General features: G+C 43.6%; 1 protein-coding gene across 1 annotated transcript in view; it reads left to right on the top strand.

Moving 5' to 3' along the window:
- The window catches only part of galnt1 (UDP-N-acetyl-alpha-D-galactosamine:polypeptide N-acetylgalactosaminyltransferase 1), a 106844-nt gene that overhangs the window by 39235 nt on the left and 41867 nt on the right, over positions 1–25742 (top strand). The window contains exons 2-3 of the mRNA XM_080749057.1: positions 7186–7287; positions 24841–24983. Coding sequence (XP_080605183.1) covers positions 24842–24983 — 142 coding nt within the window. The 5' untranslated portion in view covers positions 7186–7287; position 24841. The remainder of the gene's footprint in view (positions 1–7185; positions 7288–24840; positions 24984–25742) is intronic.

The following is a 25742-nucleotide window of genomic DNA, read 5'->3' as shown; positions in this document are numbered from 1 at the left end:
GTCTGTGTGCAAAGGGCTTTACTCTCCATTACACAAACAACCAACCAGAATAAACTGCTTCAAATGTAGGCTACATGTTTCTTATCATGCCGATTGCTTATAAATCTTATCTATAACATTTGATATCTCTGGCGTGAAATGTTCGCGATTCCTGACAAGTTTAGCTGCCGAGCCGCAGAGGGAGAGGGTGTCGCATCAAATTCTGGGCCCTGGGTACAAGGATTCGCTGTGGGCCCACATGAATGTTCTTCATCGTGGGATTTCAAAAATAGCAAATCTACAAGCTCGCAGCGTGGCACTCAGTGCCGCGCTATGAGCTTGTATATCTGCTATTTTTCAATCGATAAAGTCTAAAATAATTAAGGCCCTTCCACCGTGGGCCCTGGTAAGTCAGTCCCACTTTTCCCCCCCTTGTGACGCCCCTACCCACAGCCTGCAGTCGAAAGCAGAGTTGAAATACAACACTTCGCGTCGCTACCCCTGTTCATTCAGACATTCACAGACGTACACTACATATCAGTTGCTATTTAACATAACAAATAAGGTGTTTGTAGTCATGGGTTATTGTCGTTTAGGCCAATACAGTCCATTCATATTTAAATTGGTTTGAAACGGCTTTCTGTGGTCCAGCAACCATGGACATGTTCCTTATTCCTCTGCTGCGACCTTATATATTCCTATGTCGTATTGTTTTAAAAGTGTAAAGGTCTAAATATTTTTTCCAATGCAGATCCAGGCCTTGTTGATGGATTGGAAGAGATTTCGAAGCTCTGGGTCCAAAACGGAATTAATATTTAATGTGTAAAATGTGTGTACAATCCGCCGTATTTCCCATTGAAGTGAATGAAGCCAATAGCGGCGCGCTGTGATAGTGGCGGAGGCAGCTTTTGGAGGGGGCGGAGCCGGTAGTCGTCCATTGGTAAAGGGTAAAGGGTACCAATAATAATTTACGTACTAGATAGAGTCTTTTTTTCACTCTCTATCAAATGTCTTTGCCAAAAAATAGCCGATCTACAAGCTCACAACGCGACGCGTTGTGAGCTTGTAGATCTGCTATTTTTTTGGCAAATGTTCCACCCCAGGATAATGGGTAATTGTCTCCACCAGCAGAAGGCATGGGGGAGAGTATGTTTTCCCCTCCGTCCGTCCGTGTGTCCGTCCGTGCGTCCTCGCAGTTTGTGTGCACCTAATCTCAGTCGCCGTTGGCCCGGTCGCTGCCAAAGTGAGCACACACATTCCCTGGATGCCAATCTAGAACCTCTGCCCTAAATTCTTCAAATGGGCCTTTTCTAGCGCCACCTAGTGGCCGATGTTTGCAAAACACATTTCTGTGCACTACTCTTACAGATTTTGTCCAAAAATCCTACAAATCGGTAGGCAGTATCTCGACAGTCATGTGATCGACACCGTTCTGTCCGATTTTGCATATTCCATCCTGATTGGCTAAGATTGGCTTCCAAAGTTTGTAGGATTGAGCCGTTTTGAACAAAATGCCTCAAATCACAAACGCAAAGTGCAATTATCATGAAATCGCGCACACACGTTCCCACTAGGCCGAGGAAGAAATGCCACTTACATTTTTTTAAATCAGCCTCATGGTGGCGCTATAACAGGCCGATTTGTGGTTTTACCTATAACTCCACCGATCAGTTTCAAACTTTGTAAGCGCACTCCCTAGAGGCTATGGATAAACCTTTGCCCTGCATTTTTCACATCAACCTTTTATAGCGCCAACTTTGGGCCGACTTATGTAAAACACATTTTTGGATATTTCTCCTTGGGATTTTATCCAAAAATCACGCAAATCGGTACACAGTATCTCTATAGTCATGTGATCAAGTCCGATCCGTCTGATATTTCATATTCCATCCTGATTGGCTAATATTGGCTTCCAAAGTTTGCAGGATTGCTCCGTTTTTGAACAAAATACCTAAAATCATCAACGCAGATTGCGATTACCGTGAAATTTGACACACATATTCCCACTAGGTCAAGGAACAAATGCTGCCTTTTTCACATTGGCCTGTTATAGCGCCACCAGCAGGTAGACTTTAGCAAAACACATTTTTGGAACACAATGCTTCAAATCATGCATGCAGCGTCCGATTGCCATGAAAGATCTAAGGTGAAGAACATATGCCACCCTTTTTACATTGGCCTATACAGTAGCACCACCAGGACGCACGGCCTGGTGGAGACCTGTGCTCAGAAGAGCACTGCTTCTAGTTTATTTTGATTATCGCGATACTATTGTAAACCGCGATTTCTTTTGTCATATGAAATTTTCATATCTTATATTCCCATCCCTACTTCCAGGTACGATGATGTCACGCGCATAGCCTCTGTTATCAGAGATTGGCAGTTGGCATACGGTGGTTGTGGTGGAGGGTCTATAGTCTATAATGGATGATGTACTTGCGTCGGATTTATGTGGTGTCTGCCTTCAAGTGCTCTGTTGTTCCATTTCATTGCCAGAACCCCACGATGTATACTGTACAGTATGTAGGCGTGTTTCCACTTTCCTCTCACGCTTTACGCCCAGTCCACAGACACCACATTCACAATGCACCAACTTGCAATCTATCTTTTGCAACAAATAGGGCAATAGGGCAATTCAGACCGCTGCCATTTCTCTCACTCATAAGTACTTATAATGCAATGATAAGACATTATAAAGCGCGCTGCAAGCTTGTAGATCTGCTACTTTTGAAAAATCGTGAAAATTCTATTTGAATATTTGAATATTTCAAATCCTTCTAAGGTTTTTTGAAAAAAACAATGTTTCTATGTCAGTGGTTCTCAAACTTTTTCATGTGAAGGACCCCCAAAATGATATGTATTTGGCCACGGACCCCCATCACAAAATATTTAGTTCCAGGGACCCCCAGAAGTAAAATTTGATCGCTTAAAAAATACATATATTCAAAGATTTGCACAGATTTTCACGACTTAAAAAATTGCAGATCTACAAGGTCGCAGCACGGCACTGCCGCGCTGTGAGCTTGTATATCTGCTATTTTTCAATAGCTAAAGTATAACATAATGAAGGCCCCTCCACCTTGGGCCCTAGTAACTCAGTCCCCCCCCCCCCCTTGTGACACCCCTGATTACCGCAGCAGGACCCGATCAGTGGGCTGAATAGAGAGGATGTGTGTGGGTGGTGGTGGCAGACTAGCAGCTGAATTGAATCTCGTGGCTAACAAACTGCTTTTAGGGTTAGTCATCTCTCCCCCTCTCTCTCTCTCTCTCTCTCTCTCTCCCCCCATAGTCATCTCTAGTTAAAGTTATATGTGGCAATATTTTCATGATTCCACATCTAGTCATATTTAATTGGTTAGCTAGAAGGACTGTGAAGCAGTAATGACCAGCCAATTATTTATTCTCTACCTCCAAATGCTTATTCTGTTGGCTATGTTCCCTGTTGTAATAAGTTATTTTCATCTTATATTCTTTTATTTTCCATCAATAATATTGTTGAAGTTGTTGAAAGTCATGCCTTTTTGGAGCTGTGTGAAGCACAGGCTCCCTATACGTGGCCGTGTGGGTCTGTCTGTGTGTCTGTGTGTCTGTGTGTCTGTATGTAGCCTGAACTTCCTAAACTTCGGCACGCTACTAGTCCCACAGTTTTGCCACCACACACTCGCGCCATATGTCAAATCGACCGGCTTACTCGGGAAACGTGGGCTAGTAACTTGCTAAGAGAAAGGTTCAATAGTTTAATTGATATTAATTTATTAGTGAATTAATTTTCCCCATTGACTTATAATGGGAATCGCAAAAACTCACATTCAATTATTTGTCTCTCGCAAACCATAGGGGCTAGAGTTTCAAGACTTGGAGAGGAGGTTCATAATGATTTCAAGGATTAAATAAAAAATAATTGTGTCATTTGGCCGCATGGTGGCGCCATAACACCCCACTTTACGTTTTGGCCTGTAACTCTTGAACCGTAGGTCGGAAAATTAAAAATATTTTTTCCCTGGATTCCTTGGGTCATGACGCATCTCCCCATATAGGCCACGCCCATTTGCGCCATGATAGATTTTCCGCCATCTTGAATTTTCTCCAAAACACACCTTTTGCTCCTTTTCCTACATATTTTCTTCAAATGTCACAAAAATCGGTACACATGATCCACACACACACACACACACACACACACACACACACACACACACACACACACACACACACACACACACAGCTCCACTTCACACGGGTGTGATTTTTTTTGTTTTGTTTGCAAAAGTCTGCTCGAGCCATGCAGTCCAAATACAAGAGAGACATGGGTTAAACCACCCCCTCAGTTTTGAAATCAGTATTCATCATTAAAACAACAATGTCTTACTGTAGATTCTACAGGTAATGGTAACGTATTATGCAAGAAAGCTTTTCTCTTTCAAATAGCATAGTACTTATATGCATTCTGGGCTCAGTGGGCTGTTATGTAGGCAGCCTTTTGTCATAGCAGTTTAGTTTCAGCTTTGATAGTCTGATGCACTGTCTGGGGGAGTTGGTGCTCACTGCACTTATCGGCACTTGCACTGGAGACTGAGAGACAACATTATTATGTCCTACCAGAGTTACCATTATTTCTAACAATCAGCGACCGTGTGTGTGTGTGTGTGTGTGTGTGTGTGTGTGTGTGTGTGTGTGTGTGTGTGTGTGTGTACACAGTAGTGTGCAGTATGTATGTGTGTCTGTGCTTGTGTTTGAACTCCCTGTGTGTGTGTGTTTGATAGTGGGTGTTGGTATGTAGGCTAATGACAAGGAGTTGAGTTGCTCGACAGCGGTGTGTGTTGTGTACAGTTGTTGCTACAGAGGGATGCATGTAGTGGCTGTGTTTGTTGGAAGGCTTCTCAAACATGGCTGGTCTGCCGGAGATAAGCCCTGTGATGGAAAACAGGTCTCTCTCTCTTTCTCCCTCTCCCCCTCTCTCTCTTCAATTTCTCTCTGCCTCTCTCTCCCCCATGTTCTTTCTGCGTGTCTGTCAGATGTGAGCTTACAGAGCCCCCTGCTTCTATAGACTACTAAACCATGTAACAGTCACGCAAAGGAAGCTGTCTTACGACAGCAGCAGAGAGAGAGAGAGAGAGAGAGAGAGATGGCATGCATGGCTGCTGCCATCACCGCCGCCGTGTGTTGCTTGTATCTGGTGATTTATTTGTCAGTGTGGATCCGACGACGAGTATTTATAGAAGCTCTCGCTTGTCCTGCTTCCAAATTGGATGCGGAGATGTGTGCGTGTGTGTGTGTGCGTGCGTGCAATAGAGAGAGAGAGAGAGAGAGAGAGAAAGCGGGCCGATGAGTCTCCCAGAAGGAGACAGACTGACACCTTTGGTGTCCAGGAACCATCACGCTGCTGAGGAGCACCTGCACTGCAGCAGAGGCTGTACGCACTTCCACCACACTGTGTGTGTGTGTGTGTGTGTGTGTGTGTGTGTGTGCCGTGCGTGTGTGTGTGTGTGTGTGTGTGTGTGTGTGTGTGTGTGTGTGTGTGTGTGTGTGTGTGTGTGTGTGTGCGTGTGCGTGTGTGTGTGTGATGACTCTGTTTCCAAACACCATGATGCCAGACACAAATGCGGAGTGCATCGCATAAACACACACACACAGACATATGCACACAACCCGGCTGGCAATAAAAAGCCCCGACGAGCCATAGTGATGTCTTGGCTCTAAGTAGGCCAAGGACCAGATTGAAGGGCACGCACGCACGCACGCACGCACGCACGCACACACACACACACACACACACACACACACACACACACACACACACACACACACACACACACACACACACACACACAACACAGTCATATTCAGTCAATATTATGTTCAAGTCAAGTTCATTCTCTGCGGATTTATCAAAAATAGCACATTAATCCAGTGAAATGAGCACTTCTGAGAATCTGGCAGTGGGCCGTCCCTCCGATCTTTCCTCCTCTCTCTCTCTCTCTCTCTCTCTCTCTCTCTCTCTCTCTCTCTCTTGCTGCAAGGAATTGCTTTGCAGAGAGTCTTTGATGCTGTTTGACCTCTCAGTCTGTGGTAGAAGAAGGCGGTTGGAGGGATGGAGGTTTTACATCACAGTGGACAGTATAAGGACAGTGAGGCTGATGAGTGACTCTGCACTAGTGATTGACCGCGGCAGAGCTTCCAACCCCGCGGCCTCTGACAGCAAACCACCATGCCATTTCCTCTCACAAAGGACGTGGCAGCGTGCCTACTGACATTATGACTGTGTGTGTGTGTGTGTGTGTGTGTGTGTGTGTGTGTGTGTGTGTGTGTGTGTGTGTGTGTGTGTGTGTGTGTGCTTGTGTTTGTGTGCGTGCGTGTGTGTGGATGGATGATGAGCGTTGTTCGTGCAGACAGGAAGTGTGTTTTAGGATTTTTAGTATCCTAGCCTCTCCCTCGTCTATCGGGCACGGTGCATGACGTCATCCTGGGTAGCCGGTGGTCCCTGAGGTGTGTTCAGAGCGACCGCGAGGTGACAAGTTCATTTCTGGGGCTGGTGGTCCGGCAACAAGAAAAAACAGAGCCGCTCCGCAGAGCTGGAATGCATAAGAGTTGGAAAAACAGACAAGAGATAGGCTAATATACCACATTTATTTACTGCGTTGATTCTCAGTTTAGACTAGATATCAGTCTTGAGTACAATAGTTTTGTTGTTTTGTTGTAGATTTGTTTTACTGTACATGTACAGTACATGCCACGGGTCTTCAGCTGTCCTTCTTGAACCCCAGCATGCCTACTTCACGGTAGCCTAGTAGACGACCAACTTCCGTAATCCAGGAGAATAAATGTTTTCCGGAAGTGGGCGGTTTACGAGGCTAATTTCACGGGGGAACATTTGCCAAAAATAACAGTTCACAAATGCGTCGCAACGCGAGGTTGAGCTTGTAGACCTTTTTTCTTTTTTAAAGCAGTCCAAGTAGGCAACAGTTGCAAATATATATATTTTTTAAGTTGTTTTGGCCTTTATTGATAGGACAGTATAGTGACAGGAAACCAGCGATATGCTGTCAGGCTGGCATTGCAGCTTATAGGGTGCCCGGACCACCACACCGGCGGGCCGGGCCTCAACTACAAGTTTTTACTAAGAATTGAGAGTTTAAGTGGTTATTATGATGCTGTCCCTCTCTCTGTATATTAATGCTGTCCCTCTCCTGCTGTGTCTTTCTTCAGGGAGCATGTCTGAGTGACAGGCCAGGAAGGAAACGGGATCTCTGAAGCTCCTCCCTCTGCTGGTGGAGTGCTTCTGGCCTGGCCTTTATCTCATCTGGACAGGTATGATGCTGTTCGTTACTGCAATGGCTCTCAAACCTTTTAAAGGGAAACTAAGTCACTTTTAAGACAATTTCTAATATATATATATATATATATATATATATATAATGTATATACATAATTTTCCTTTTCCCTTTATCAGTCACTATATTATTGTGCTGGGGTGTTTCCTTGAAGAAATACACACCCCCCTGGCTGTATTTTGGTTCTCTTCCACTGTTTATGTTGACATTCATTCCTTGGAGGGATGTTGTCATCAGGGGGAGCTGGCCAGAGCTCTTAATTGCTCCCTTTGAACTTCAAAGGGGTTGTGCACTGAGGTAATTGATTGGGCCATAAAAGTGTCAGTGCTCACTAGTGAATCTCTCTTATCAATGAAAACATCAAAGACAACTAACTGTTTGCTGACTGTCATAGAGGGGTGTGGGTGTGTTTTTGTATACACACAGACTTGCCTAGTTACCCTTTAATTTAACTCGGAGAGTGTACAAAGGAAACCAAATGGTTCCTATTTTTAACTGTCAACTATTTTAGCTGAGGAGCACCTGGACCTCCCTCACGGACCCCTGAGTGTCCCTGGACCCCACTTTAAACCGTTGACTTACAGTGATGATCTACCTTAAGAGAGAATCAATAGGGAGTCAGGGACCGCCCAATATGATAGTGGATTTCTTTTTCATTCAACTTCTTTAAGTATTGCGATTCTGTAAATATTCAGATTTTATATTTTATTTATTTCTGGACTATATAAAAAAGCTGCTGATTCAAGTGTGACTTTTAAGTGTCTTAAAAGTGTATGTATGTAGTGGACAGCATGTTGCGAAAACCTACATTTTCAATTTCAACAGCTCTGTATGGACGGTCTTTGCAGATAAACAGAGCTGTTGCCTGTGTGATGATGCGTTTTGCCTTCTCTGAGCTTCTGGGAAGTTTATTCAAGCTGGTTTCCAGTATCTGTTGGCCAAGTAAAGCAACAGCTCCCCTCCTCGCTTCCTCTGACTCTAACTGGGGATGGTGTTGAGCCAGATGTGGCTGCATTTGGGTTGTATTAACACAATGCTTTACTTCACATCATTTAGTCAGGAACTCACATCAAAGTAGATTTAACCATTTATTGCAACAAATGGAATACAGATAAACTTGGCGTTAAAGGGCTCCGCGTTCGGAGATGTTCCCTGAATTTTGTTCAGGCATGCTTGCTATGCAAAATCAGGGAACTTTAAGCAAACCCCCCATAGGGAATAGGGATTCAATAGTAGTAAAATATCAATACCTTGACATTATTAGCTTGAATCAGCGGACATAAAATCACAAATATTTGATCTAATGATCAACAGTTCTGTGACTGAGGAATAGGAAAGGATCTGACTGACAGCTGATTACAGCTGAGGCGAACGAGACTCACGTTTCCTGCATAAACTAACGCTATGCTTCATTTTACATACAGCTTTAGTCATATCAATCTTTGCTTGGCCAAATAGTTAAACCCAAATTCCAGCATTGTATTGAAACTGGTCAAGCCTGTGTACCGTCTGTGATGTTTTCACTACCATCTTCCCTAGAATAAAGCTAGCAAGGATTGAACATGGACATCATAAACAGTCAGAAGTGTTCTGTGGTTCACATGCCAAATAAGCCTGAAGCAGTCTACTTAATGTATAGCAAAAATAACACTAGAAAGGTGCAATTCTGGGAAATTGCAAGTGTGGTTGTGTATGGTTGCAATGAATTCCGTCTTACCATTTACCGGTATATTACATATTGTGATGTCACGTGAACATGGCCAATCCTGTCTGATTGGACATTATATTGTCCAATCAGAAAAGGGACAGAAAGAGTCCACTGAACTCAAAGGACATTTGGGGTTACAGAAAAGTTTTACTCTAGGTGAAATAAAAGTTTACAGAAAAAAGGTTTACTCTAGGACTAGGTGAAATAAAAATGGACAAGAACAATAGTCTAAAAAATACAAGCACGCATGCTTCTGGCAAATTTAAAAAGCCTTCATTTGGTGGCTATTTCATATTAGAACACAGATACTGTACATAATCTAAAATGGGATTACAACCTATACATAGCGTCACGACAGCCTCAGTATATTTAATCTATGCTCCTCGTCACCATTTTCACTCATGCGTACTGTTAGGTTCTAATGAAATCCAATATGTAACTACGTATGTATTCAACTATATTTAGCGCCTGTGTCACAGCTGAGTATTGAATTCCCATGCGGTCGATTATTAAATGGCATTTCAAGGCACGTTGTGTGTGAGCTACGTGCGCAGTGCGCACATGTGTGATGTCATGAGATTGACAGACAGGCAGGAGAACTCATAATGACTGGTTATTAATTCACCTGACAGAGATTCTGACAGATGAGACGGAGATGGACACAGTCGTGGAGAGTGTCAGAACAGACACAAAACATCAGAGTTGATTTGTTTGTTAAAAAGAATTGTTCAACATCAAAGATATCACAAACTTTTTTGCATCAGAGTATAGATTTGAGGTCCAAGGTTAGTGGCCAAACCTCTGGTGGATTCAGGGGTCCAAATATGTTGGGTTCTGTCTTGATAAGATGGCCATCCAACATTTAATATCTTCAAGCTGTGGTGTAAAGTAACAAAGTACATTTTCTTACTATACTAAGTGTACTTAAGTACACTTTTGAGTTATTTGTACTTAATTTGAGTGTTTCCTATTTCCAATACTTTTACTTCTACTCCACTTACATCTCGGATTCAAATATTATACTTTTACTCCAATACATTTATTTGAAAACTTTAGTTACTAGTTACTTTATAGATTTGTATTATTATTACAAAACATACATCAACCACTTCAGCCCTAAATACATTTTGACCATTATCTACAAGCTCACTTGAGCTTGTAGATCTGCTATTTTCAAATATTTGTATTCATTTGAAAACCTGTGAGATGGGACTTTCTGCATAATGAGTACTACTACTACTAGTTGTAGTAGTAGTAGTTTATTTGGTCAAAATAGTGCATTTATATAGCGCTTTTATCCAAAGCGCTTTACAGAGATTGTGCATTACATTCACCCATTAGCCCACCCACTAGTTCTACTTGTAACAGAGTATTTCTGCAAATGCCGTATTGATACACTTAAGTAAAGAATTTGAGTAGTTTTTCCACCACTGTCTTCAAGGCTTTCAAAGTCAGAATGTAGTGTAGTGATCATCACCAAGTTTCAGTGGAAGTGCTAACAGTGCTAGGAAACAACCTACTGTACTATGCTTGCAAAAAATAGAAGCTTATTTTGCATATACAGCAAAAATAAAATAGTGCCCACCGTCTTATTTTCAGCATAAATTGAGCTAGGGCCAACTTTCTATTACAAAGCTTTTGACTCGCCTTGAGGGCATATGAATACTACTCAACACCACATTAATTTACCGTTTAAGTGCCATCAATGAATTTTGCTATGCCAATGTTCTAGCACTAATTGAAATCTTGAGATATGAATGAGCCATTATTCTAATTGTATCTATACATTTTGAACCACGGATAATCTCTCACAAGGAGTGTGTGTCAATGGCAAGCAAAGTAGCTGGCATTGGCAAACACCCAAAACTCTTGACTCAACTTTTTACATAATGGACGAGGAAGAAAGCAAAGTATCTTGGCAGATACTGTAGCTCCCATCCTCTCTTTAAGCCCGTTTGAGCCTTTGAGCTCCGGAAGAGTCCCCCTGGCAACGAAACATTTATTGAAGAAGTTCTTTATCCCCAAAGGAAGTGCCATCAATATACTCAACTGGACAAAGTGAATGATGAGTTGTAGATACATACAGTACTGTACAGTACATTGACATGGATTCTATCACCTTGTACGTACCCTGAAGAAGATCATGCTGGCTGCTACTGTACGTGTGGGTTATCCCAGTGTTTAACAACTTCTATTATGAACTAGCCATAACAATACAGGGGTTTTAACCTTTTTGTGCCTTGGTTTCTTTTTCCTTAGTTGCAAGTTTTCAGTTCCCTGCCAAAGACCACCTTCCCTACACATTTTTGAACTTCCGAGCACCCAGGCCCTTTCTTTTTTCACCTTGTACACGTGTTTGTTTTCCCAACTGCTCTACAGCTTTTTATGCAGTTTTTTTCTTGTGTTTGGTGAGCCGCAGTCAAATGTCCACCCTGGTGGACAATAGAGTACCCAAGTCCTCCTGACCTGTCACTCGCTAGGCCGCTACCCAGTTTATGTTCCAAAACATAAACAAATCAGCCCTGCGATATCGTCAGCTATGTGACTCTGTGGTTGGTTGTTCATGATATTGAGTTACCGGTACATTTGATAACGTCTGTGTTTGGAGAATTTATTTCAATTATTATATGATGCAATCTAACATTTTTCCCTATAGGAAAATCTAATAGAAAAGATAACTCCACGACCCAGGGGGATGGCCTCTAGGGCAAGCGATTTCTAATTACGTAAGGAATTGTGTTCCTATGTTCTCGATATTACTGTTTAATAATGATCTTACTGAAGTGGCAGTGATGTCAGACGTTGGTGCTCTATTTATTGTCACTGTTGACCTTCCACATTGACGTCATATTATTGACAGTCATATCTCTGTGGCATCATATTGACTCCTTTAACTTCCTGTATATAAATACAGTCTAATAAATATTTCCAAAAGTATAAAAACGTCTAAAATGTTCGAGAATTTAGTAGCTTGGCCTACACTGGCAGCGTGCACAAGACATTTGGTAATTGGTCCATTTGGCTTTCCTGAGATTAGCCCCATGCAGACACACACAGACACACTCTTCTGATCTAGACGCCTCGCCCCTTAAGAGCCACAGCGTAATAAATACAAAGTTAATGGTTCCTGTTTTCACTTCACCACTTGAAAAGGGCTATGGTGGCATAAATCCTGCTTGGCTGCCATGAACAGCGGTAGTGGTGGCAGCAGCAGCACTTTCAGTGCTCACTGACACAAACCTGCTGGGTCAAACAGCTCAGGCTGCTGGTAATGTCATTTGATGCGTGCATGCGCAGGGTGGCATTTTGCCATGGTGGCACTTGTTCACACGTGGCCATGTGTTAACACCGGCCATGTGCACTTGTGTGGAACTTTTTGGCTAATTGATGACTTTGCAGCTGTGCCACAGGCGTAGCTCTGATCAGTGTCATCCTGACCCTCACAGAGGGTGAACACACACGCGCGTGTGCGGACTGTGTGTGTGCCGGCTGTGCCCTGGTGCCTGTGTGCGCGTGTGTGTGTGTAGTCAGTGTGTGTGAGTTTCTTTAAGGGTGATATATACTTTGTTTTAAATAGCAGATCCATAAGCTGGGGCGTGTAAGCTGCTAGTCTACAGTCTAGTCTTCTTTGTCTTGTGTTTTTCAAAATATACTAATTTTTTTCCTCTTTTCTTTTCTCTTTCTTTGGACTGCGCCCCCGGGCCAGTGTAATAACTCGTTGGGCGGCACACTACAGACAGATACCGAACCTGCTGTATGAAACTATGAACCTACCCTGCAGCATAAATCTCTGTTGACATATTACATTTGTGAGACGAAAGGTGGTGTGCCTTTGTGTGTGAAGGAAATCACTGGTGTGCCTCACAAAGTGTGCGTGCAACGTGTGGATTCACGCTCACGTGACGTGTGCATGAGTTGTGTTTCCTATGTGCGATCATCACTCAGTGTCCAATTATGAGTCGCTAACAGCGCAATTACATAGGCGTCGGCCAGGCTAAAGGGAGGGATGCTGTGGTTTGTTAAAAGATTGGCCTCAGAGTGTATGCTGCATGTTTGAGTTTGTCTCTGTGAGCCTATGGTCGGCTGGTGCAGCCAAGCAGCTTGTCCGCTTTCCCTGGACCGGTCACAGGCAACACCACCCCCTGTGACAGTAATGTATATTGATCTCCGCCTAAAATGCCTGAGTGATTGGAGATTGAAGTGTTTAGTTCCACTTTGCATCGGGGGCCAAGCCGTGCATTGGTAATCAATTTGCACTTTTTTTTCCCGCTGCTGTGGGCAGTTTTCTCTGTTCAGCTCAGCCTCTCTCTCTCACTTTCGTTCGATTCCCCTTTTTGACCTGATCCGTTTCCATTCTCTCTGTCTCTCTCTCTCTCTCTCTCTCTCTCTCTCTCTCTCTCTCTCTCAGACTCACGCATACAGGGACCTTGCCTTTTGATTCTAGCTCTCCTCTGTGAGAGATGAGGGACAGTTCTGATGAGAGACTTAACAAATAAAGCATCTGTCATCTTAAATTCTAGCTGTATACTGTATATGGCACAATGGTTGGCTATTCAAAAATAGCAGATATACAAGCTCAGAACGTGTCACTTTATGCCGTGCTATGAGCTTGTAGATCTGGTATTTTTGAAAATGTGTGAATATAAATCTTTGAATATAGCTGGTGTTGCAGTCCAGGCCGATGCTTATGCAGCCTAACAGCATGTCGTGTTGTGGGTTTGAGGTCCCGATCCCGACGACCTTTGCTGCATGTCGGACACACGCACGCACGCACACGCACACACACACACACACACACACACACACACACACACACACACACACCTATCCATCCATCCATCCATCCATCCATCCATCCATCCATCCATCCATCGATAGATCTATCTATCTATCTATCTATCTATCTATCTATCTCTCTGACCAAAACTAATAAAAACTAACAAATCAGCTACTTTATCTCTGACTAAAACTAATATAAAAAGTAACCTTTGTACTTGGTCTTCCTGCTCTTCTATTGAGACATTGAGACATGGGATCCTGTGTCTAGGTCAGACACAACCTTTGATATGATCCTATTTCTGGTTTGGCAGATTTTGACTTGAAGGTCATCATTCTATTTCTCCCCAAAGCAAACAGGCCGGCTCTATTAGCTCAGTGGTTAAAAACAAAATAAATCAGCAATTCATTTTTTTTACTTTAGCTTCTTACAAAATATAGGATAAAACATTGCTAAGCTATACAGTAAGTCGGGCTGGTGGTCATGATAAGAAGCTGTACTGTAGCTGTAACCACAGTGCTTTGGCTTCTCCACTCCATACAAGTGGTTGACTTCTCCCTATCATCGTTTAGTGGAAACCTTGTATGTCCAAAACCGTTCGTTTTGTATTTATCATTTTAAAAAATGAATTAAACTAGTGAAAATAGCTTATCTACAAGCACACAACACCTCGCAGTTCGAGGCGTTGTGTGCTTGTAGATCGGTATGATGAAGCAGGGCTTTACTTCACGAAAAAACTTACACATTTGAACCTTGGTGATACAAGGTTTCCGCCCGACAGTGACGATATGTGAGGCAAGGGGGTCCTATTCAGCAAATTACAGCAAATCACTGACTGTACAGTATCAAGGCCACATAAGAAAGAACAGAAAGAAGGAAAGGTGGCTCACTGGCTTATGTCGATATCTCCGGTCCTCACGCAGCTGAATGTCCTACCAGACTGCAGTATGGATTTTACATAAGCGCTCTCATTCACAGTGGCAATAATGAAAAGAGCTTTTACGTATGAGAATTGAATTTGGCTACGTAACGCCGGAGCAAATAAAAGATAGCAAGAGAGTCTGTACAGGTCTTGGATGTGAATTACTAGCACAGACTTGCTCAGCTTTGAGAAACACACAACTCGTTTGATTCTCTCTCTCTCTCTCTCTCTCTCTCTCTCTCTCTCTCTCTCTCTCTCCATGTCTCTTTCTCTGTCTACCGCTTTCTCTTTCATAAACTTTCTTTTTATCTCATTCTCTCACTCTCACACACTCTCTCTCTCAGTGTCTCTCTGGCTCTCTCTTTCACATACTTTCTCTCTTTGTGTCTCTGACTCTCTCTGTTTCTTTTTCACACACTTTCTGTCTCTTACTCTCTCTCTCTCTCTCTCTCTCTCTCACTCTCTCTCTCTTGCTCTCTCTAAAGCACTCATAATCCCAGAAGGGAGGCTCCTCACACGCGCTCCATAAATTGTGAGTCAGTGAAACTCTGGTTCCTCTTGCCCTAGCTAAAGGGTTGCCAAGTGGTTGTGCAATCTCTAAAGGGGGGATTAAGTCTGTGGAGAAGAGGAGAAAGAGAAAGAGAGCTGCCTGGAGGAGGTGCATGGGGGGCGGGGGTGGAGGAGGGAGGGTGGAGGAGAAGTGGAGGGCTGTGTAGTGATGGCAACCAGTCCTGAAAGGGCCGGGGCCGGGGAGGACGTCACCGAGAAGCAAAGACAGAGAGGGAGGAGAGCGAGAAAGAGGCTAAAGCAGGGAGAGACGGAAGAGAAAGGAGCTTTAAAGAGAGATGGAGCGAATGTGCTGCTATGTTAATGCTGCTCTACTAAGCCAAAGTGCAGTAACTACGCTGCGCTAATTGTTTTTAGCTGAGAAATGGGTTTAAAAGTGTTTCAACTGGTCAGCCAACTGGTGAGACATCGGCATATAAGTGATATTACACTGATTGTATATCTGTTCTTGAGCTAATTGTTTATCCCCCAAAATCACAAAGGCTAATTTGACCTTTATATACACAAATAGGTCTGTGTGTCCAAAAACGTAGTTACTGCACTTTGGCTTTGTAGGGGAGAATGGATTGGGCGAGAGAGAAGTGAAGTTGAGTGAGAATATTGCAAGTTTGATGTCAAGGGGGAGGGGAGGGGACGAAGCCACATGAACCTGCAGCATCCCTATTTGGGTCAAACATTGGAGAAAAACAGATAATGTCAAGCCAAGCTCACAACGTGTCGCAAATGACATGTCGTAAGCTTGTAGATTGGCTATTCACCGGGTGACCAAAACCCATACTGTTCATTCTGCAATCTGCCAAATAGATGAGATTTCTGTGCCAAATTGATAGTTCAGCTTTGGCCTAGAGGCAAGGTCGTGAGGTCCACTCAAATGGGCACTCTGCCCTTTAGATTTTAAGATCTCTTTTGTGAAGGTAGGTGCGTGCCTTGTGAGCTTGTAGATCGGCTGTTTTCGGTGGAGAGAGTAGTTGTAGAGGGAAAAACGGAGCGGACCAAGTATTACACTGGTTGACTACGGTCAACCAAGTATATAGGGTTCAAGTTGTTCGAAAGAATTCCATAGCAAATGTAAAAGCCCCTCATGGAAACGGCAAAGGGTTTTGGCTAACAAACAGCCTGTCATCAAGGGCATGAAAATAAAGCTGAAGCGACACACGTAAGCACACACCCTGTTCATGAACTGAACGGGGTGGGAGGGGAGGGGTGCCAGGGCGGCTCTGTGGGTGAGCATAGTCCTAAGGTGTCCTCTGCCATGCCCGATTAGAAATGCAGCTAGTGGAGCGTTGTGTGGCTGAGAATAGAGGCCAGCACAGAGACTAGTGCGTGTTCACTGTCTGGATGTATGTGTGCATATAAATCCTCCTGCCGCTTCACTGAGCCGTCTGCTCCCCTTTACACACCTCTGATCAAATGGCACACTGACAGCGCACAGACACAACTCCTTGAGCAAGAGTGTGTGTGTGTGTGTGTGTGTGTGTGTGTGTGTGTGTGTGTGTGTGTGTGTGTGTGTGTGTGTGTGTGTGTGTGTGTGTGTGTGTGTGTGTGTGTGTTTGTGTCTGTGTGTCTGTCTGTCTGTCTGTCTGTCTGTCTGTCTGTCTGTCTGTCTGTCTGTCTGTCTGTCTGTCTTTCAATCTGTTCATGCTGTGTGTGTGCAGTGTGCACTGTGCAGTAGGCCTGTCACAATCGTCTAATCGCAATTATTTTACATAATCGCAATTATTTTACATAATCACAATTATTTTGTTTGTTTGTTTCCAACATTTCAAAAAAAATGTAAATATCAGATCTACAAGCTCACAACACTCACAACGCTATTTCCACTATCAATGTTCTTTTTAGTTGGTATGAAGAGATTAAGCAAGGCCAGTGCAAACTAGTCAACAACCAGGGACAATGCTGAGGTCAGCCGGGCTGAGGAGGAGTGACTGAAATTGGATAAATGAGAGGCCTGCCACCTGTAGTGTGAGATTAAAACAACGGAGCGCACAAAAACATACGTTAAGAGAAGGCTCAAGGAGACATTCAGACAGGTAGATAGCAACAGCCCTCAACTGCCCACGCTCTCACTTCAGATTGTCCGGAGTAACACCTGCGTGTGTGAACGTGCTGTGGCTATCGCACACAGGTGGCAACAACAACACTGCAGAACTGCAGCAAGCCGCCTTTTCTACCTTTTGGTCAATGACCCGTCACACTCGGTAGTGTTGCCGTCTTAGAACACGGAGGATTCCCGAAGGTTCCCCAGTTCGATCCCGGGCTACCCCAGAGTTAGTGTCGAAGAGTCCTTGAGCAAGACTTTGAACTAATTGCTCCCGGTGAGCAGGTTGGTGCCTTGCATGGTTTCCTCCGCCCTCAGTGTGTGAATGGGTGAATGTAATGCACAATCTCTGTAAAGCGCCTTGAATAAAGGCGCTATATAAATGCACCATTTACCATTTAGAGTCACTCCACATAAGATAGATAGCTGCATCTTTGAGGATCAATGTGCGTTACACAGTATCAGATTCATACAAGTAGTTTAATTAGATTTATCAACATAATTCCCATGATTACAGAGAAGATACATGGCCACATATTTTCAAAGTAGGTTCTGCCAGGGTGGCCAGCTGGAAAGAAATATTGCTATTTTGGGCATGTCAAAATAAAAAAAAGTTGTTTAATCTTCCCAAACATTGCAAATGCATCGTGCTGTGAGCTAGATCGGATCTATATAGATTGGATCTACAGTATATTGCCATTTTCTGGGTGTGCGGGAGTTGAACAATTTTGCAATATCGAGGCAGCAGCCACAGGCTACGGATATTGGACTTGACTTGGAAGCATTTGTGAATCCCTGGGATAGAGGACTACGATGAAGTGGATGTAGTGGATTACGTGTGAATTGTGTTTTCTTGGATGTATCTATGTTTCCAATGTAGTACCACAACTGTGAGATAATCCATTAGTCACGGGGCGACGGATTGAAATACAGAAGCAGACACAGGTTTTAGGGTGGTTATTGGGAAGGGGAAAAGGAAATGAATGAAGAAATGGATGTTGGCCAAGTCATTCGAGTCACCGTCTCCTAACGGGAAAGGTCATACTGTAACGGTAGTTTCCAGCTAGGGATGGGACGATAAGCGATATTGTCGTTTATCGTGATAAAAAATCACTCACGATATCGTATGGTGGAGATTACATTTATCGTGGAATCGTCCTCCGTCATGCACTGGGATCAATTCACCTTTTATTTGCCGAGCTGCATATCTGTTACCACTTAAACCCTCTATTGGTAAAACGTACTTATAATATAGGTACTTGATACAGAGTTTTTTTTCACCCTCTGCCAAATCTCTTTTCCAAAAAATTGCCGATCTAGGAGTAAGGGTTAGTTTGTTCACGTCGCGTAGATCGGCAATTTTTGGGCAAATGTTCCACCCCAGGATAATGGAAGTTGGGGATAGTTTGATTATCGCGTTAATATCGTAAATCGCACAATAATCGTGATATGAAATGTTCATATCGTCCCATCCCTAGTTCCAGCGCTGCAGTAGTTCCATCAACATGTGTATTTCAGCTTGTAGACATGTCCCAACCTCTGTCTGCACAGTCACATCCTCACAGAGAGATCACACACATATTTGGTTACATTTGTGAGTTAAAATGAGGGCTCAACCCAGTGGCACTGGATTGGCCAAATGCCTCAAATGTAAACGTATGGCCAGGGAAAGGGTATTTTGGTTCTTTGTTTTTTAACTCCATTGTGTTTTATTCTTGTTTTTCTGTCTTCTGTTTACCTTTGTGTGACCATTTAAATGATAAAAGACACTTAGGCACTCCATACACTTCAACACCATTACATGACTACCATGGGAAAAAATGAACTGTTTTCTGTTTAAAAGTGGTTGTTGACCATGCATGCACCTCTGATTTTCAGATACTTAGTGCAAGAAGCTTGATTATTACAGTGTAAGGTCCTTGTATCCCCTCTCTCAGAATGATTTATTTGTTTATATGTCATGGTGCTACAGTATGTTTATCTAAGAGCACAATGGTTTATATGATGGATGCATACCCACAGTTACAGTACATAATGAATTTACTGATTCAAAAGCAATTGTTACTCACATCCATGTGGATCGCTGGTGGTGCAGGACAAATAATAAACCAAGAATCAAGAATGAAAGAGGTCTGCACAGATAGCTGCTGCTCCAAATAGATTTAACATGCAAAGAACAACGTTTCGACCAGGATCTTAGGAAGACCATCCTGTACTTTTTGCAGTGTCCTTAGACATGCTACTGTGTCCCTGCCTGCTGTGTGGATAAGAGCATGAGCTCCATTTATTGGTCTGGCCGTGGCTCAGCCATTATTTGACTTGACATTTGACATTGATATCAGCAATTATGCACAACTTATTTTTTGCCACTATCAAGCTAGCGTCCATATTTTGGGCATGTTACCACTGTATAGGTGAAAGTCTATAGGTGAAAAAGCAGATCTTCTGTAATGCATTTTAAGCTTGTAGAGTGGCTGTGTTTTAATTGTCTATGTTTGAAAACCTACAGTAATCAAATCTGTTTTCTTTATAGATTAGAATTGATGTTGCACTTTTTCACAAAACATCTGTAATCAACATTCAGGATCATATCAAAGGAATGTGTCTTTGGTTGGGCTCTAATCATGATGATGACCCCCCCCCCTCCCCCCTCCTCCCCTCTGCGTTGTCCAGGAACCAAAGTCAGGGGAAGAACCCAAAGTCTTGAGCAAACAGATCTGCTCTCTGTTTTGCTGTGCGAGACGCTCCATTGAAGAGGATTTCCTATCAGATGGCATTTGGAATTGCCACGGGCGTGTGATACTCTGTCCTCTCTTGGCAGCGACGTTATGCCAGCCTAGCTTTGTACAAACATATTTTTCATTCTTTTTTTTTTGGCTCAAGTGCGCAGAAGAAAAATCACCATGGCTAAATTAATTTTCTCCTCGCTGGCTGTGCTGCTGCAACCCCAGGGATCATGGAGGCAGAGAGACGCAGGCTGAGAGGGAGAAATAGAAGTGGAGGAGAACAGAGAGGGGTGCAGAGGAATTTTAATGTGGCAGTGTCTGACTCTAGCCCATTTAGACCTAAGTCCGCCTGGAAAAAAGCCTTAAAAACCTATGGCCGATTGGAAAAATACCCCTAAAACCTGAGATTTTATGGAAAACTTCACAGAGGTGTCAACGTCTACTAAAACATTTATTTCTCAGCCTCTGTAGCAGCTAGAAATAAAATGTCAAAACTGTTTGATAGCTTACACCTTTGGCTTTCATGGGAAATTACTTGTCATGGTCCAGACCTTTATCATTCTTTTAAAAAAAATCTGCAAACTCAAATATTGTAATAAATCTTATAAAACGTCTAATAAAAAATACATTTCTCAGCCTATGTAGCACATAGAAACATAATTAGCAAATATTTGAGACCTTACACCATAGGCCTTACACCATAGGCCACCACTTTGACAAGAAACAACAATCCACCAGCCTTTATATTGAATATTTCAATTCTTACGAGCACCCAGCTCAATATTGAAACTTCATCGCATGTACCCAGATTGCATATTGACTGTGTCAATTCTTGTTTTTAGCTCCATTTAACGGTAAATCTGGCGAGCGACATTTGTCATTATTATTATATGCGCGTGTGTGTGTGCGCCTGTGTATGTGAATGAATGAACCATATCATCATAATCATTTTATAAGTGTTATTACCTCTGTTGTTCTGGAGTTTGGGGTTGACTCTGTGCTGCAAAGAGTCGGGTCTCTGAAACTAGCCGTGTCAAAGTGCGTCCGTGAAAAGTTATCCAGTCCTGATAAAATCCACGAAACACTTCTTCATCATCGTCGTCGTTGTTTTCAAACATATCACATAACAATAACAATGCCAATTCCAGCGGGCCTGGTTTGCCTTCGCTCAATGCGTCTTCCATTTCGCCGCTATGAGTAGCTGCACTGGGATTCTCCGACAAATAAAGTTATGTAAGCAAAAAAAAAAAAATCCCAGCATGCTTTGCGGTAGTCAGGGAAGCATACGTCATCGCCTTCTGATGCATTTCATTGGCCACGAGACCAGAAGAGGGTAAAAACTACAGGAAACGCATTTTGCGTTCCCGGTCTGAATGGATAAACAGCATTTTGCGTTCCCGGCCTGAAAGGTAGAAACGCATTTTGCGTTCCCGGTCTAAATGGGCTAGCTGGCTGCCAAAGAAAAGCAATTACTATCACAGCCCTCTCTCCGCTGTGTGTGTGTGTGTGTGTGTGTGTGTGTGTGTGTGTGTGTGTGTATGTGTGTGTGTGTGTGTGTGTGTGTGTGTGCATCTGTTTTTGTGTTGTGTGAGCGCCTTCATCCAAGTTGGTGGCTGCATGCATTTTAGCACACAGGTGTGTGTGTGTGTGTGGGGGGGGGGGGGGTTGACTTTTTGTCAACGTGTATGCGGAATGGTACACTGCAGGGCTGTGTGTGTGTGTGTGTGTGTGTGTGTGTGTGTGTGTGTGTGTGTGTGTGCGTGCGTGTGTGCATGCGTGCGTGCGTGCGTGCGTGCGTGCGTGCGTGCGTGCGTGTCGCGCTATTTTCACTGGCACCTAACTACATATAAATGACCCATCACCCTTTAGGCAGCCATGCTGCAGCTCTGTCGACTGTATTACACCTGCGAGACGAAACGCGGTGTCTGATGTGTCAATAAAGGTCTTGGCGTGCGAAGCTAATCTCTAGCCCTCCTCCCGCCTGCCTGTTTCTTCTGGAGCCCATGCTCAAGATGACGAAAAACGAAATGGCACGTTCGCTTCGTGGGGCGCTCTGCTCTCCTCTCTCTGAAAACTGTCAAGGTGACCTTTAGCGAGACGCCGATAACAAGCCGGCAGATAAGAGGCTGGAGTCAGACAGACAGACAGACAGACGGAAGGAAGGAAAGACAGGTGGAGGAGTTGAGAAGATGCTCGGGCGTAGAGCCAGAGAGGATGAGAAGAGAGAGAGAGAAGATAGAGAGCAGTGATGGATAAAGTACTCAAATGTTTCACTTAAGTGAAAGTGTCAATACTGCATTGTAGAAATACTCTGTTACAAGTAATAGTCCGGAATTCAAAATGTACTTGAGTAAAAGTGTTGGCATCAAAATGTTTGAAAATAGCAAATCTACAAGCTATTCGCGACAAGTTGTGAGCTTGTAAATTGCCAATTTTCAAACAGCCAAGGCATAAAAAAGATAATTATGAAGATATAAAATAATTTATATCTGCAAAGTAAGTAGTAACTAAAGTTTCCTAGTAAATGTAGTGGAGAGAAGTACAATATTTGGATCCGAGATGTAGTGGAGTAGAAGTAAAACTAGAACTGCACTCTGTCGAGGTGCCAACGTTTGCACAAGGTGCAAGTTGGCACCTCGAGTGCAGTTCTAGTTTTGCATGGCCTTCTTGAGGTGCACTCACCCCTGGCATCACCAATGGCGATTCCAGTGACATCACCACGGGCATCACCAGGAATGCTGGTCCCTCATTGGCTGTTAACGATGACGTTGCCAGAAATGCTGGTCCCTGATTGGGCTTATACACACACAGACACGACATACCTAGGCTACATACACACGCAGCCGAACGCAGTACTTGCGCAGAATCAGTACTTGCGCAGAATGCGCACTATGCTGGCGCGAGTAATTATCGGAAATTGGAAATTAGCTTTTTGCTTTTCATTGCTTTTATTGTGTTTTATGTGCTGGGCGTCCTTGAAAAAGAGAGCTTGCTCTCAATGGGCTCCCCTGAATAAATAAAGGAAAAAGAAAAAAAGAGAGAAAGAAAGGAAATACTTGCGTTAAGTACAAATACCTCAAAATGTACTCCACTGGAGCGAGGGAAGAGAAGAGAGTGAGAACCCCTCTGCAGAGCTTTGGCAAAGCCTGCGATTGTGTCTGCAGCTCAGGGCTCCATATTACACAGACATGGATGGGAGCTTTAATATAGCACTCTCTTAACGCTGACTCTCTCTCTCTCTCTCTCTCTCGCTCTCTCTCTCTCCCTCTCCATCTCCCTCCCTCCTCCCTCTCTCTCTCCCCAGGATGCAGAGGTTTGCCTACTGTAAGGTGGTGCTGGTCACCTCTCTGGTGTTAACTCTAACTAGCCCTTACCCGTTCAAAGATATGAGCTCCAAAATGATGTGCAGTGTGTGGGTTATGGGATGTGCACTGTGCATACAGTATATGAGGGATGGAAAGTAACTTTAACTGGTGCTTGCATGATAATATGTAGGAGCATCAATGTAAGAAATACCCGTTCCATTTAACGGCTACAGAGATACTGTGTACCGATCTGCATGTTTTTTGGACAACATCTGTAACAGGGCCAGGACCCCCCCCCCCCCCCCGTGTGTGTGTGTGTGTGTGTGTGTGTGTGGGTTTGTGTGTGATTGTGCATGGCCTGAACAACAGCGCCCCTCCCTTAACATGTGTGGTCACAAAAGGTACTGTAGGCTAAATAGATATAGATACACCATAAAAATGCTATTATACAGCATACGATTTGTGAAAGTGACAAACGGGCTTCACAGTTATGTCAGGTGTGTTCATATGCTGATGGTGATGCGATTTCAGATCAATTGCTCCAGCCACCGAGGAGAAACGCTGTTTCATACAGACAGACAGACACTCACTCACTCACTCACTCAGACAGACATTCGCAAAATTATAGTATAGATAGATATAGCCGCGTCCCAAGTCCTTATTCTGATGGTCCTATTTCCTAATTCCTACCTCCTACAGGAAGTTGAATTTGGTCGGCCATTTTGTTCCTCGTTTCAAGTCTCTTATTCCTGCTTGAAGGAAATAGGAATTAGGAACAGGAGGCATCAGGACGAAGGAGACCTTGATGATTCTTACCAGGAAGTGTTTGCCAGCTGAGCAGCATGACGAGTGAAAACCCAGGCTTTTATTTATCCAGCTGCTGAGTTGAGCATTCTGGTCGGCATGTCAATAAAATAAATGAACTTGTGTAGGCCAATATGCACAAAATAAAATACAAAATGCATATTCATACGAACCAGTTACTTTAATTCACGTATATCACAAAAACAATAAGCTTATAAAACACGATTGCTTCATTAAAGACCACTATCAATATTTGCCTGATAAGTGCGATGTCAATGTTGTTATTATGTGACAGATGCTGGCACAGCCTCATCTTTTCCACACGGCGGCAGCAGATCCAGCTGTTTTCACGTGTTTTGCATAGGGAGTGTCAGCTGTGTTGTTGTCATCAGAAATGGGCGTCGCATAACAGACGTGCGTCTCACTTCTCTAAAACCAAACGTTCCTTCTTTCCTCTCTCCTCATTCTCGTTTCCTACATTCTTCCTCGGTGGGCGGGACTTACAACCAAGGAAATAGGAAACAAGTGAAGGAAATAGGAAAAATGTAAGGACTTGAGACGCGGCTATCTATGTCTCTCTATCTCTCTCTCTCCCCAGGATGAGGAGGTTTGCCTATTGTAAGGTGGTGTTGGTCAACTCTCTGGTGTTAACTCTATGTCTCTCTATCTCTCTCTCTCCCCAGGATGAGGAGGTTTGCCTACTGTAAGGTGGTGCTGGTCACCTCCCTGGTGTGGGTGATGCTGGACATGTTCATCCTGCTCTACTTCAGCGAGTGCAACAAGTGTGACAACGACAAGAAGGAGAGAGGACTGCCGGGGAGAGAAGGTGAGGGAATACACACACACACACACACACACACACACACACACACACACACACACACACACACACACACACACACACACAAACACACACACACACACACACACACACACACACACACACACACACACACACACACACACACACACACACACACACACACACACACACACGTATGTAGACAGTATACAGTGGTTCCCAAACCTTTTAGCTCAAGACCCAAAAGAGAAATTTGAAAAAAATTGCGCAGGACCCAAACTAGTGAAAATAGCAGATCAACACTTGTTATCTACTTTATGGAATTTCTTAGATTTCTCTTTGCTTTATTAACGAAACTAGTCCTGTGCCCGATGGGTATGTATACTATGTACACTCACAGTATATGAGGGAATAGGGATTGAATGTAGGAGTCTCAAAAGTAATGTTGGAGAACTCAGACCGGTGCCCGTTGGGCAGAACTGTCACCATTGATGTCCAGTTGTGCAATACCCTGTTGTATCAGTCTGTGATGTTAGAGTATGGCGTCAGCATGCTGACAGACAGCCATGGTGCCGACACTGTTTATTATCCGTGATGTCAGCATGCAGACTGACAGCGGACATCATCTCCAAATATGGGCATTGTTTCAGCATGCGGCTGTTACCATGGTGGCCACACTGTTTAGTATCAGTGATGTCAGCATGCAGACGGTCAGACAGCGGACACCGGACGGAGAGACATTCGCTAATTAGTTAGATTACTTGGAAAGATCATTGCTTTTTT

Source organism: Nannobrachium achirus (genome assembly GCF_963921795.1).
Source record: "Nannobrachium achirus genome assembly, chromosome: 2".
Classification (NCBI taxonomy): Eukaryota; Metazoa; Chordata; class Actinopteri; order Myctophiformes; family Myctophidae; genus Nannobrachium; species Nannobrachium achirus.
The sequence above is the reverse complement of the archived record's forward strand: the minus strand, read 5'-3'. Positions and strand labels throughout refer to the sequence as shown.